The sequence below is a fragment of the Podarcis filfolensis genome, assembly GCF_964270895.1.
Source record: "Podarcis filfolensis genome assembly, chromosome: 10".
Taxonomy (NCBI): Eukaryota; Metazoa; Chordata; class Lepidosauria; order Squamata; family Lacertidae; genus Podarcis; species Podarcis filfolensis.
Genome location: NC_139612.1, coordinates 1,106,127 through 1,120,519, shown reverse-complemented (window position 1 = coordinate 1,120,519; position 14,393 = coordinate 1,106,127). Strand labels below are relative to the sequence as shown.

At 43.3% G+C, this 14,393-nt stretch overlaps 1 protein-coding gene across 12 annotated transcripts in view; it reads right to left on the bottom strand.

Moving 5' to 3' along the window:
- LMNTD1 (lamin tail domain containing 1) overlaps positions 1-14,393 on the bottom strand; it is a 221,718-nt gene that overhangs the window by 90,919 nt on the left and 116,406 nt on the right. For all 12 annotated transcript variants that reach the window (XR_014539395.1, XR_014539396.1, XR_014539397.1 and 9 more), the window contains 4 exons: positions 8,045-8,231; positions 7,792-7,911; positions 3,336-3,541; positions 1,168-1,340 (listed from right to left, as the gene is read on the bottom strand). Coding sequence is in view for 9 of the 12 variants with exons in the window: in XM_083575219.1 (XP_083431345.1) it covers positions 1,168-1,340; positions 3,336-3,541; positions 7,792-7,911; positions 8,045-8,231 (686 nt within the window). In the remaining 3 variants the exon portion in view is untranslated. The remainder of the gene's footprint in view (positions 1-1,167; positions 1,341-3,335; positions 3,542-7,791; positions 7,912-8,044; positions 8,232-14,393) is intronic.

Sequence of the window (14,393 nt, the reverse complement as noted above, 5' to 3'; positions counted from 1 at the left end):
TTTTTCCAACTGGAACTTGCTGGACCTCAGTTCCGGCACATCTCAGGTGGGCGCCATTGCCATTGTAAGAGAACAAGGGAGGCATTTGTGGTGAGTTCCGGTGCCTCTTTTTCTAGAAACATGGCACAGCCTTTGCCATATCTTAGAAATGAAGCATGGATTAGCATGTTGTGGCTATCATAAGAGAGTCTCTCATTCAACAGGGAGAGCTGCAGCAAAGAGTTTATCACACTAATATCTCAAGCAGCAAGAAAGCAGATATATAGCACCTGGTTAGAGGTCAGATAACTAAGTAAAGAAACAGAACAGCAGTCATGTAAATGTTGCTGCAGCACACCTAATAAATGGATATTTTGTATTACAGAGTTTGTATAATTAATGAGTATGGTGTGAGAATAGTGTGTGTTTTTGGAGCATTTACAATATGGGTTCTCTATACCAAATGTGTTTAATTCTCCCCTTGAAATCAGTGAAACTTAAGTGAAAAGTACCTAATTTTGGCAATGAGAGCTGTGCAGTTGAATGGCTGTGGCGTGGAGTGCAATGGCTGGTGACTGAGGCTGGATGAATGATTGTATGGGTGTCATGTTGTTTGAATTTTATACTATATTTCATTTAATTTTCTCTGACTTTCTCTATTTTATATTATGTCTATGTATATAGATTATGTATTTTTTACCTGGTGCTATTGTACTTATTTGTACCAAAACTAACCCTCCCTCATTTCTGGCACAGACATCTAACTAAATCTAAAATAGCTATGCAACATGCTTTTTCTTAATTTTAACCACTCCTTCTGACATGTGTCCCTGGAGACATTGAAACCTTTTCCTTCTGTGTGTATGTGTGTGTCACCGCTTTGTCTGGTGTTCACAGTATTTGAGCAGCTTCTTCGCACTTGCTTCATTAACAAGGCACAGGCAACATAGCGGGTCTCTCCCAGTGGTGGCTCAGTGTGTCATTTCAGCTTCCAAAAAGAGACACCCCTAACAACAAACATCTTGTACCAACACAATGGATGTGTTAGCAACAAGTATCGGCAAGGCTAATGCAAAAGAAGATCCTATGAGAAATCTTTTGCTCTTGTCACTTTCTCTAAATTCCTTCTGTCAGTATTTAAAAACAAACACACACCACCCTTCATTCTCTAAATGTCCTTTAACTCACCGGTATCTGGATCCTGCTTTACCAGCTGAGTTCTCATTTGTCTGCCCACATGGCTCCCCTCAATGCCCGCCGGGATGTATCTTCCCACAGTGTAATGGGGATGTGTGGGACAGCTTGGGTTTTGGCACCAAGAACTTTGCACGGGGTACAGGATGGGTGGGATCTTTTCTTCCCTGTAGAAATAGAAGCAAGAGGTTTCATACAGAGTCTTTTATATGTACTGATGCATGGGGGGGGTGTACACTGCAGTGCCCAGTACAAATGACAGGGTTCTCTCTGTACATTCCCATTATCATTTATTTGGTTTAGTATCTCCATCAGAATTCCAGTTTAACTAAGAGAATTTCCAAAATAAATTTTGGAGCTGCAGAATGTGCAGTTCCCCATAGCTTGACTTTCCCTCGCATCTTTTCCCTCTTCTGTGTTTTCAGTGCACGCAGGTGCATTGATAAAACACTGCTGAAAAAAATTATTGATGTGATCCTATGTGAGCCCCACCCCCAATGCTATTTACCTAATTACAATTTCTCCCCCTTTAACTATTTTGCCATAGAGGAAAACTCACAGGTAACCATACGATGGCTTGCATGTTTTCTCCTGCAGGTCCCAGAGCAGCTTCACAGGAGCAGCTTTAACTTGGAAAACATTAAGCGAGGAGGGAATAAATCACTCCTCCCTCACTGATGTGATCCAGATCCAATCTGGATTGCTCACAGGTGCTTTTACTTCCCTGCCCCTTAAAGTATGATCCTAAATATAAATATTCTGATCTATTTAAATATTTTAAATAACATTAACATAATAAATGTTGGCCTTGGCTCTCTTCATGCATTCCTCTGGACCTCATGTTCTTTGCTATGTTTGCTTCTTTTGTTGTCAGCTGGCATTTATTTCACCAGAGTCTGACCCTTCTATAGCTTCTCTGGCTCACCTCAGGGAGATCTGGACCATGGCATACAAGCTTTCAAGGCTCCTACAATTTCATGTGTTGAGCATTCAGTGTCCTCCAAAATACAACTTTGGAAGATGATGTTTTAGCGAACAGACAGCTAAGAATTTACATGCAGAAAGCTTTATCCAGCTAAACTGCTTTAAATTAAAAGACTATCATTCTACCCTGCCAGCAGAATTCCAAAGACTTTACTCGTTAGACTTGTATTGAAATTGCAGGCTTTTGCATTCCAGTCTGCAGTACTACAGTGCAAAAACCAAAAAGATGTGTTAGCTGGTAGGCTTTCCACCCCCTCCCCAATCTCCATGGACTCCTTCCATATTGATTTGTCTGTGCTGAGTAACCTCTACACACTTTCAAGGAAAAACTTGCAAAAGTGTATGTGAGGCCTTTTAAAATCTGAAGCCTCCAGAAGGGAAAAAGAAAGGTACTTGGAATTGCTGTTGCCTTGGGCTTGTGAAGGAGGAAGGGTGTGATATAATCTGCTCCAGTGAGGAGCCCAGAAGCACCTTCTGCTGGAACAAGACAATGCACGAGTGCCATGAGGGACAGCCACTGGAAGCCTCACAGAAGCCACTCTGAGCTTCCCAAAGAACAGTGAGGAATCCTTATAATAAAAAAGCCATTTTAATTATTAGCATAGGTGCCAACTCTATGGGACTGAGGACACCCAAGCCCCCCCCCATATATTGGGAAGGGGCTGAGCCCCCCCTCATCTTGAGGGGCTGGCTGTGGCAGGCCCTGCTGGACATGACCGTGGCTGTGGTGGGTCATGTCTTGTGAGCAGGGTTGCACCAGAGTGCCGAAGGTCCAGCACTCTGGCGTGAGCCCTTGACAAACCCAGAGTGCTAGTGTCACACTCTTGCACAGAGCCGTAGCTGGGTGATCTTGCGCCCCTGGCAGAACTGTCCAGATTGCGCCCCCAGCCACGGCTCTTCTTTCTGCCTCTCCCCCACCCATCCAATTCACCCTCTATTTAAAACCATTTCTTATGAGGCAATAATCAATATTTATATTTATGGACATATTTTAAAGCCAATTTTTGTGCCCCCCCATCGCCCACCTCACCCCCCCAGCTACAGTCCTGCTTTTGCACCACTCTTTTTGAGGCTGTGATCTTTGTTGTACCCAAAAACTAGCAGGTAAGAAAAAGTTTGATAGCATGATATAATATGAACCATTACATAAATAATGCAAATTGATTCAGGTGCAATACCGTAGAATAAATTCTGGTTCATTTGTCCCTGTAAGATTTTGACCAACATTTCCCTGCCAAACGTCAAACATCCTGGGTTGCCATCGGTCTTTTTGCTGGCGCATGCCAATAATAGGCTGTATTAAATTTCTATAGATTCTGCCACCCTCTTCTCCTTCCTTTGTTTGCTTTTGGTTCCAATTGATGGGTGTAAACCAAGCGACAGCCTAGAAGGAGAAGAGTAAAAGCTTAAATTACTGCACTGCATGTTCAGGCAAACTGTTTCTAGGACTATCAGGCTGCCCAATGTCACATACCTTGAAATCGCCCAAAGGCATCAAGAAACAAGGCAGTCCTTCCCATTCCTATCCAAGGCTGGTCTTGGTTATCGGTGGCAAGCAGGAATCAGTGCTGCCCAGCAATCACTGAAGATGGGATGGGCAACATCAGATGAGTTAAAAGTGTATGTTTTTGTTTTTTCCCCAAGCTGCAAGCTGTTAATCCTAATTATCTATTTTATGTGCTTAGTAAAAGGATTGGAACAATGTTTAATTCTTAAGGGTTTCTATGCAAAATGGAGTGTCAGAGGTGGAGGAAGCATACTATATAAACATATTAGACACCAGATGAAATGTTTCTCTTTAACCAGGCCTTTGGCTGATTAATATTCTATCCCCTTTTAAATGTGTTTGTGGTTATTGGTTTTTTCTGTTTTTATTATGTATTTTGTGTTCTCGTTTTGTATTTTTAGGTTGTGAACTGCCCTGTGATCTTCAGATGAATAGAAATTTAATAAGTAGTAATAATTACTATTCCAGGTCAAGCTAATTGTCCTGAGTGCCCAGCAGCTCTCCAGAATCTCCAGCAAAGTTTCTCCCCAACATATGTTACCTGATCCTTTAAAATGGAGATGCCAGAGGATGACCCTGGCTCCATCTGAGTGCAAAAGACATATTCTGCCCCTGAGCCAGGCTTCTGACCAGCTTGTGCCTGCACACCAGCTGATCACTAACCCCTGAACCTAGGGAGGAATAGAACTGACAGCTTCGGTTTCTCATTTTTCCAGCCTTAAATTCAGTTCTCTACAACCGGGTCAAATACATGTTGGAAATGCAGAGAAAAAGAAGGGACTTTTTATCATATGTGGTGGGAATGTAGAGAAGTTTTTAAAAATTGGGAAATGATATATAATGAATTTAAAACATGTTTAAAATGGCATTTGTAAAAAAAAACCAGAAGCATTTTTGTTAGGGATTGTAGGACAAGACCTGCCAAGAAAAACAAAGAACTTATTTATGTATGCTACAACAGCAGCAAGATTCTTGATAGCACAAGGATGGAAGAATGAGGAAACCCCGACAAAGGAACAGTGGCAAGAGAAATTGATGAGCTACGCAGAGTTGGCTAAATTGACATATAAACTGCAGGACAAGGACAACTGTGACTTTAAGGAAGAATGGGAGCTTTTTACAAATTATCTAAAAAGACAATGAGATGAACTGGACTCCTTGACAGGTTTTGAATAAACATACACAAATTTATTGGTTGATAACATGTTGGATAGACTTCCTGTTTCCGACGGCGGGAAATGGCGGACTCCCACACGACTGGATCCCAGCCGTTCTGATAATTCAGGGCTGATATGGGAGTACTTAGCCCTGGCAGCCTCCCCAGGGTAGGGGAGGACTGTCTCGGTCACCCGCGGTTTGTCCGAGATTGCTGGTGTGGCAGACGGCAGGGCAGTGGGTCACGGAGCAAGGAACGACTGGCACTCCTGCGATGCCACTCCCATGGCCGGATGCATCTGTTTGGGAAAATATAAAGATTCGAAAAACAAACAGACACGCTCTGAACTGATGACGCTGGGGGCGGGGGACTTCAGTATGTACAGTCTCTGGTGTAAAAGATCGAACTTCAAAGAGATCCTCATCATGATGTGTGGACTTCGGAGGGGCTTGGTATGTTCTTTCTTTCTTCTAACATTAACAATTGGTTTTTCATGCCAAGCCTCATTAAGAACTTAAATTGCTTTTTAAAAAGGTGAGTACAGATGGACTTCTATATATAATTGGAACTTATCCGCAGCCGCCTTTTATTTTAAGATTCGAAATACCTGTTAAAGACGAAAACAAAGAGTAAAATGGTGCTCACCCACTAAGCAGTTACGGAATATTTGAAATATCTCCCTGATTAAGAGAAACAGGAGCTAATTGATGGCCAGCCACAAAGACTGGAGACAATATTATATATGCAACTGTTTGCAAAAAGAATTTTTTCACTGTGTGAGAGAGGAAAGGCTAAATGGATGTCTGGCAGCCCCCCTCTAGGGCCCAGAGGGGGGACTGGGTGGATTCCAAAGGCTGATCAATCGTCAACTGACTGATATATGACTACACAGCAAACAGGCAGCTTAAGAATAAATCAACAAGGAGTCTTTGAAGGAGGTTTCTCTCTGTTTCTTCGATAACAGCTGGACGGGAAAGATTAACGATTTGGGAGCTGCCAAAATAACAATCCTTAAAGAGTTGGTCAGAAGCCTGGAATGGATACAATTAGATGAAGCGGCACAATTGAAAAACAAAAATAGTTGAAATACATGAGCAAATCTGCACTCTATGAAAAAAAATATCATTTGTCTTCTGACATGATTGAGGATCACAGAGCCAGAGACAAACGTGGAGGATAAAATCGGGATATTGAAAACACTGATGATGAGAGGCAGGACTATGATTTGGAAAATGCTTCGGAATTCAGATTGTGGGAAGTCAACAAAAAATTAAGACTATAATTTGGAAGACAATTGGACTTTTTAATTTTAGTTTTTTATTTTTATTGGATTTGATTTGATATGTTAATTGGATGTTCTTATTGGAAAATTAATAAACGCTCTAACAAAAAAAAGATAACATGTTAGATAGATAATGTAAGGATATGTACAATTTTATAACATGCAGAGAATAATGTGTGCTGAGAAATCAGAGAGAGGAGCTGAGGGAAGTCTCTGGTGGGGGGGGAGGGATGGAAGGAAGGGTGGGGAAAAAAGGGGGAATAATGTATGCAATTATATGGTTTGATAATTTGCTATGTTGAAATTGCTAATAAAAATATTTTAAAAAATAATAATTCAGTTCTCTACATTCCTCTAAAATACTTACGAATTTTCATTGCAAAAACAATGGTTTTTGCAATGAAAATTCATAAGTATTTTAGCACATGGTTCTCCTAATGCACACATTTCTATATGCCATTATACCTAATATACACATTTTTGCAAGTGGTTTCTCTAAAATAATGTATTTTTGTATGTTACTTCCATTAATAAATGCATTTTTGTACATTTTTTTAAATAAAAAAAACCTACATCGCAAAATTGAAGAAGTGCACATTTTGAAGGATAACTCCATTTCAGTGAATGTATAGTTTTTGGGAAACAAACCAAACTTCTCTCTTCTCCTCTTCTCCCACCCAGCATTCTTTCCTTCTTTACCAGCTATTTGAAACTAAAGATCTGGTACTCATTCTTCCAGGTGAAATGAGAAATGCCCCCATATGAGATGTATCCTTGGGACAGAGGTGGATTGAGGGCAGCGTGGTTCAGCTGCAGTGGTATGGAGCTCAGAGGGTGCCGCAAGGGGCGTCGCAACAATGACTTTGAACGAAAGGCGAGAGGAGGGGGGTGCCAAATTTTGGCACCGCCACTGCTTGGGAGCAGTAGCTGTGTGTGAAGATCTGTCTAGTCTTAATATAGAATATAATAATAGGAGTAAGTATAGTGGCACTGGGCTTTTTAAAAATAAAATAAAACTGGAACTCACTGGAGTTCAGTTCCAGCACCTTAGAATCAGGCTATTGCCATTCTAAGAAAACAGGGAAGGCATTCATGGTGAGTTCTGGTACCTCTATTTTCTAGGGAAATAGCTCTGATGTGGCAAAATCATTTGACATTCTCCATGTGGCTGACCTGATGCTTGTTGTGCAGGGATAGGAAAAGTGATACCTGCTGACATTTTCTCTTCAACATAGCTATTAAGGTCCTTTCAAAAACCCTGCCCTGCTTTCCTTCTTATCACCTTTCTCTCAGAAGTGTCACATAGCCACTTTCTCTGTTCCTCCCCTTTCTTCTAATATACTGATCGGAATTAAAAAGTGATAGCTAGGTTATTCTATCTGGGGGCTACGGTGTGCTTAAAGGTACAATGCAAAATTGGCCTTTGTCAAGGCCTTTGACCAATAAGCCTTATCTCTAATTAAGATCTGGAATAATATGGTGGTCAAGTTTTAAGAAAGCCAAACCCAAGGAAATCCCAGTTTACTATAAAAGAATCGGAAGGTAGCTATCAGAAGCAGGGGTGCCAACTTGAATAAAATATTTTGGGGCCTAGGTAAGCCCTGCCCCATATAACTGATCACAGGACAACTTTTTTGGGGGGGTGTGATTTCCTCAAATATAGGCGTTAGCTCCTATGATCAGAAGTACCTGCCCAGAAGGATTGCAAAGGATAGTGGTGCATTCTGGGCCTGGTTTAAACTTGTCCAGGTCCTTCCAGAGATAATCTGTTGGAGGTTTTGAAGGTCTTTTAGAATCTGCAGCCCAGACCTGCAACAATGAAACAGGAAGCAAGCAGTCAGACGCTGCATAATTTTGCCTTGAATTTTTCCATAACATAACAGCAAATGCAGCCCTCTGATTACTAAACCTCTCCTGCAATGCACCTTGTTATTTTTCTCACCATTACTGAAGAATTAGCCTTCATTCTGATCTTTGGGGGGAATTTGAAGATCGCTATTGGATGGCCGCCAAAGTTCTGCTGGAGTGTATAATCTCCAATGCCCTCTTCTTTATCAGGAGAACTGTTCAGTATCTTCACATAATAGCCATGCGAATGAACTTCAACAATTTTAAGGTTCCCAACCGCACTAAAAATAAGAAGATAACTGAGTTCAGTGTTTTTCAGGCTCCTGGGAACAACTGTCTCTATACTTATACTGGGGTTACTAGTACAGAAAAGGTGGGATTACCATATATGCCTAGTCCCTCCCCATGGAATCTCCCCCAATGGGTAGCACCATCAGACAGCAGAATAAGGCACTTGATGGGGCTCAGATTGAGTAGGGGTCCACCGGGAGCTGGCATTGCTGCCTCATTTAGAGTCACTCTTCCTACCCAGCCAAGTGTAGTGCACAGTCACTGTATTACCCCCCCGGAAGTCCGCTTACCCCAAGAAGGGCTGGGCATTGGGGGGCTGGCGTGGGCTGTTTTAAATCCCCTGGGAGCGGACCTGAGGGAAGCCTGATTGTTCCCTCAAGCCCCGGACAGCCCTCCTTCAATGCCAGCCTGCCATTGGTCAATTTGGCAGACTGACACAGAGCAGGATTTCAAGCTGGGAGCGCAAGGTGAAGCTTGCGCTCTGGAAGGGATCAGACGCTGACACCCAGCCCTGCATCGTCGGCGGGAGGCAAGGCGCTGGCCGTCTTACAAAGCCACCGCTCTTCTTCATTGGATCCACCCACTCCCATAATTTTTGCCTTTACTCATTGAATTGACTTTGCTTTGGCTGTGGTGGTTGCCGTATTTGTGGGGCCGGTTGGAATTTGACTACCAGGCGAATTGGCTATGACCTGGATGTTTTGCCTTCCTGTAGCAATCATCACAACTTTGCTGGTTTAGGCATTTGGTAACCTTAGCCTTGGTTGGAGGGAGGGGTTGTACCCTCACCTTCCAATCCAGAAATAGGGTATCCCGTTAAAGGGATCCATGATGGAGTTGCTTCTGTCCATTCGCCCAGATGGGCGCTTTGGGCCTCAGCGCTCCTAGAGACGGGGATCCCTGCAGGGATCCCCCTAGTTGATGTAAGTGGCAGGAATCCCCACTGCCAGGTTGACCATGATGTTCTTTCCAATAGGCAGCCTGGAAATAAATGCTTACCCAATGCCTTTGCCAAACCAGCTGTAGTCAATAAAGTTGTGGCCCGATATGATTCCATTGAACTGTGTGGTCTCCTTGATGGGAGCTCATCTAAGCGGAGGAAGTGGGGATTGCATGGCCTGGACCTGCAAGTGGTTGGAGACAGCCATAGCCTCCAACATTTCTTCGATGAAAATAGGGGTGTCCCATTATATAATGATAATTTTACTATTTATACCTCACACATCTTACTGGGTTGCCCCCCGACACTTTGTGCAGCTCCAACATATATAAAAAAACACAATAAAACATAAAAAAATCCCTATATAGGATTGCCTTCAAATGGCTTGGGGATTGGATAACTCCATACCCTCCAACATTTCTCCAATGAAAATAGGGACATCCTAAGGAAAAGTGGGATATTCTGGGATCAAATCAGAAACCAGGACAGCTTCTCTAAACCAGGGACTTCCCTGTAAAATAGGGACACAGGGTCTGGATACAGGTTGTAGGTAGCAAGAAGTAGTTTCTGGTCTGGAAACTTGCCAACTAAGAGTATATCACTGGGGCTGATTTCTCAGGTCACATATTCTGTCCTATTCCATCCCATGTGGCACAAATCTTATTTCTCCCCCCTGCTTCTCCCTCTCTCTATTTCCCCCATCTGTTTCTCTTTACCCCAATCTGGAGCTGACCCTGCACGTCCCTATTTTCATCAGAGAAATATTAGAGGGTGCTACATTCAGCCTGAAGTGGCAAAGACCAGGAAAAGCTCTGCTGGTTCTGCTTCCTGTGAAAATAAGCAGAAGCAGCCCAAGCCCAAGCCTGAGCCTGTGAGATCTTGAAGTATCCTCTCCCTTTCCCTGCTTTGGTAGTTTCCTTCTTACTGGAGTCATGAGAATGTTACTTAAAAAAACAAAAACAACCCACCAAGAGGCAATGTGTTGAAATGATTAAGATTTAATGTACTCTGCTTTTTCCAGAAATGGTATTTCCCCCCAGAAATGACAGAGCAAAAATGAGACAAAGGTTCTGGGTTTAAAAAACAACAACGTTTTTTAGGGAGTCGAGGGACTACTGGACAGAACAGACACAATCACCTGTAGGTACTGGAAAGAAACAGGTTTATCTCTGGACTTTTACTTAGTTAAGGCAATTCCATTGACAGAGCTGTCCACCCCCAGCCCCCACTAGGTGTTAATAATTATTTCAGGACGTGTTAGAGAACCACAGAAAGCCAAAAAAATGCAGCAATTCCATATATCTGATGCGGTGTAAGAATTGTTTGTTTTATACATACTGTGGTATCATAGAATCATAGAATCATAGAGTTGGAAGAGACCACAAGGGCCATCGAGTCCAACCCCCTGCCAAGCAGGAAACACCATCAGAGCACTCCTGACATATGGTTGTCAAGCCTCTGCTTAAAGACCTCCAAAGAAGGAGACTCCACCACACTCCTTGGCAGCAAATTCCACTGTCGAACAGCTCTTACTGTCAGGAAGTTCTTCCTAATGTTTAGGTGGAATCTTCTTTCTTGTAGTTTGGATCCATTGCTCCGTGTCCGCTTCTCTGGAGCAGCAGAAAACAACCTTTCTCCCTCCTCTATGTGACATCCTTTTATATATTTGAACATGGCTATCATATCACCCCTTAACCTCCTCTTCTCCAGGCTAAACATGCCCAGCTCCCTTAGCCGTTCCTCATAAGGCATCGTTTCCAGGCCTTTGACCATTTTGGTTGCCCTCCTCTGGACACGTTCCAGTTTGTCAATGTCCTTCTTGAACTGTGGTGCCCAGAACTGGACACAGTACTCCAGGTGAGGTCTGACCAGAGCAGAATACAGTGGCACTATTACTTCCCTTGATCTAGATGCTATACTCCTATTGATGCAGCCCAGAATTGCATTGGCTTTTTTAGCTGCCGCGTCACACTGTTGGCTCATGTCAAGTTTGTGGTCAACCAAGACTCCTAGATCCTTTTCACATGTACTGCTCTCAAGCCAGGTGTCACCCATCTTGTATTTGTGCCTCTCATTTTTTTTGCCCAAGTGCAATACTTTACATTTCTCCCTGTTAAAATTCATCTTGTTTGTTTTGGCCCAGTTCTCTAATCTGTCAAGGTCGTTTTGAAGTATGATCCTGTCCTCTGGGGTGTTAGCCACCCCTCCCAGTTTGGTGTCATCTGCAAATTTGATCAGGATGCCCTTGAGTCCATCATCCAAGTCGTTGATAAAGATGTTGAATAAGACCGGGCCCAAGACAGAACCCTGTGGCACTCCACTAGTCACTCTTCTCCAGGATGAAGAGGAACCATTGATGAGCACCCTTTGGGTTCGGTCAGTCAGCCAGTTACAAATCCACTGAGTGGTAGCATAGTCAAGACCGCATTTTACCAGCTTCTTTACAAGAATATCATGGGGCACCTTGTCAAATGCCTTGCTGAAATCAAGGTAGGCTACATCCACTGCGTTCCCTTCATCTACCAGGCTTGTAATTCTGTCAAAAAACGAGATCAGGTTCATCTGACATGACTTATTTTTCAGAAATCCATGCTGACTATTGGTGATCACAGCATTCCTTTCTAGATGCTCACAGACTGTTTGCTTAATGATCTGCTCCAGAATCTTCCCTGGTATTGATTTCAGACTGACTGGGCGGTAATTATTTGGGTCCTCTCTTTTCCCCTTTTTGAAAATAGGGACAACATTTGCCCTCCTCCAATCTGCCGGGACTTCGCCTGTTCTCCAGGAATTCTCAAAGATGACTGCCAGTGGTTCTGAAATCACATCTGCCAGTTCTTTTAATACTCTTGGATGCAGTTCATCTGGCCCTGGAGACTTGAATACATCTAGACTAGCCAAGTATTCTTGTACTATCTCCTTAGTTATTCTGGGCTGTGTTTCCTCTACTGAATCATTTGCTCCAAATTCTTCAGGTCGGGCATTGTTTTCTTTATCGGAGAAGACTGAGGCAAAGAAGGCATTGAGGAGTTCAGCCCTTTCTGTGTCCCCTGTTTGCATTTCACCATCTTCTCCTCTGAGTGACCCCACTGTTTCTTTGTTCTTCCTTTTGCTACGAACATACCCATAGAAGCCTTTTTTGTTGCTTTTAACCTCTCTAGCAAGCCTGAGTTCATTCTGTGCTTTAGCTTTTCTGACTTTGTGTCTACACGTGCTGGCTATTTGTTTGAATTCCTCTTTGGTGGTTTCCCCCCTTTTCCATTTTTTGTACACATCCTTTTTTAATCTTAACTCAGTTAAAAGTTCTTTAGATAGCCACCCTGGCTTCTTTAGGCACCTTCCATGTTTCTGTCTCATTGGTATTGCCTGAAGTTGTGCTTTTACTATCTCCCTCTTAACAAACTCCCAGCCATCATGAACTCCCTTTCCTTTTAGTATTACTGTCCATGGGATCTCACCCAGCACTTCCCTAAGTTTTATGAAGTCGGCTTTCTTAAAGTCGAGAAATTGAGTCCTAGTATGCTTGGCTGCTCCTTTCCGCTGTATAGTAAACTTCAGAAGAGCATGATCACTCGCGCCTAATGATCCTTCCACTTCTACCCCACTAACCAGGTCATCAACATTGGTTAGGACCAGATCTAAAATGGCTGTTCCTCTTGTTGCTTCTCCCACTTTCTGGACAATGAAGTTGTCTGCGAGGCCAGTGAGGAATCTGTTTGACCTTATGCTCTTGGCTGAGTTTGACATCCAACAAATATCCGGGTAATTGAAGTCCCCCATTACTACTATCTCCCTTCCTTTTGCATGCTTGGCCATCTGTTCCAGGAAGGCATCATCTATGTCCTCCGTTTGGCTTGGAGATCTATAGTAAACTCCCACAATGAGGTCACTGTTATTCTTCTCTCCCTTAATTTTGACCCAAATGCTCTCACTTTGGCTTTGAGGTTCTAAACCTTGGATCTCTTCACAGGTATACACATCCCTGACATATAACGCCACTCCTCCTCCTTTCTTGTCTGGTCTGTTTCTCTGAAATAGATTGTATCCCTCCATTATTACATTCCAATCGTGGGACTTATCCCACCAGGTTTCAGTGATTCCTATTATGTCATATTTAGTTTGCTGTACCAAGAGCTCAAGCTCATCTTGTTTATTTCCCATGCTTTGCGCATTAGTGTACAGACATTGAAGTCCATTAATCATTCCCCCGTGTCTCTTATTTAAGGATTTTTTCCTCCCACCACTAGGTCTGCGTGCTGTTTGCTCCATTCGGTCTATGACATTTGGATGATCATCTTCATCAATTGATAGACTCCTACCTTCAGGACCACTGTCTCCCTCCCCCACATTAGTCAGTTTAAAGCCCTCCTGATGAGGTTTCTGAGATTTTTTGCAAAAACATTCTTCCCAACCGTTGTGAGGTGCAGCCCATCGCTTGCCAGAAGTCCATCTTCAAGAAACTGCATTCCGTGATCTAAGAATCCAAACCGTTCCTGTTTACACCATTTGCGAAGCCAGTTGTTCACTTCCACTATTTTCCCCTCTCTCCCTGGGCCACGTCGTTCAACTGGGAGGACAGATGAGATGACAATTTGTGCATTTAATTGCTTCAATTTCCTGCCCAGAGCCTCGTAATCTCTTTTGATCTTCTGGAGGCTATTGCTTGCAGTGTCATTGGTTCCCACATGAACCAAGAGGAAGGGGTATTTGTCAGTGGGTTTTATGATTCCTTGCAGTCGTTCAGTTACATCTTGGATCTTAGCCCCGGGGAGACAGCACACTTCCCGAGACATCTTGTCAGGCCCACAGATCACTGCTTCTGTTCCCCTCAGTAGGGAATCCCCTATCACCACTACACGCCTCCTCTTAGGTCTGGTCGGGGTTCTTCCGTGAGCTGTCCGTTCCAAGGTCGCCTGCACATTCCCTGAGGGCTGCCTTTGCTGCTCGTCTTCATATACCTGATCGACTGTAATGAGGGAGAGATCCTCAAATGGAGTCTGCTCTTCGTCTTCCATGCTAGGGGAAAGGACCTCAAAGCGATTGCTTATTTCTAAACAATCAGAGCGAACCCTGGGCCTCCTACTTCTTTGAGTCACGTTTCTCCATATATCTGGCTCCTGTGTTGGTTCAAGCCTTGTTCTCTTTTGCTGATAGTTCTGGTTTGTGGGTGTTTAATCCGACAATTATTAATTTCCCAAAAGCACATTTACAG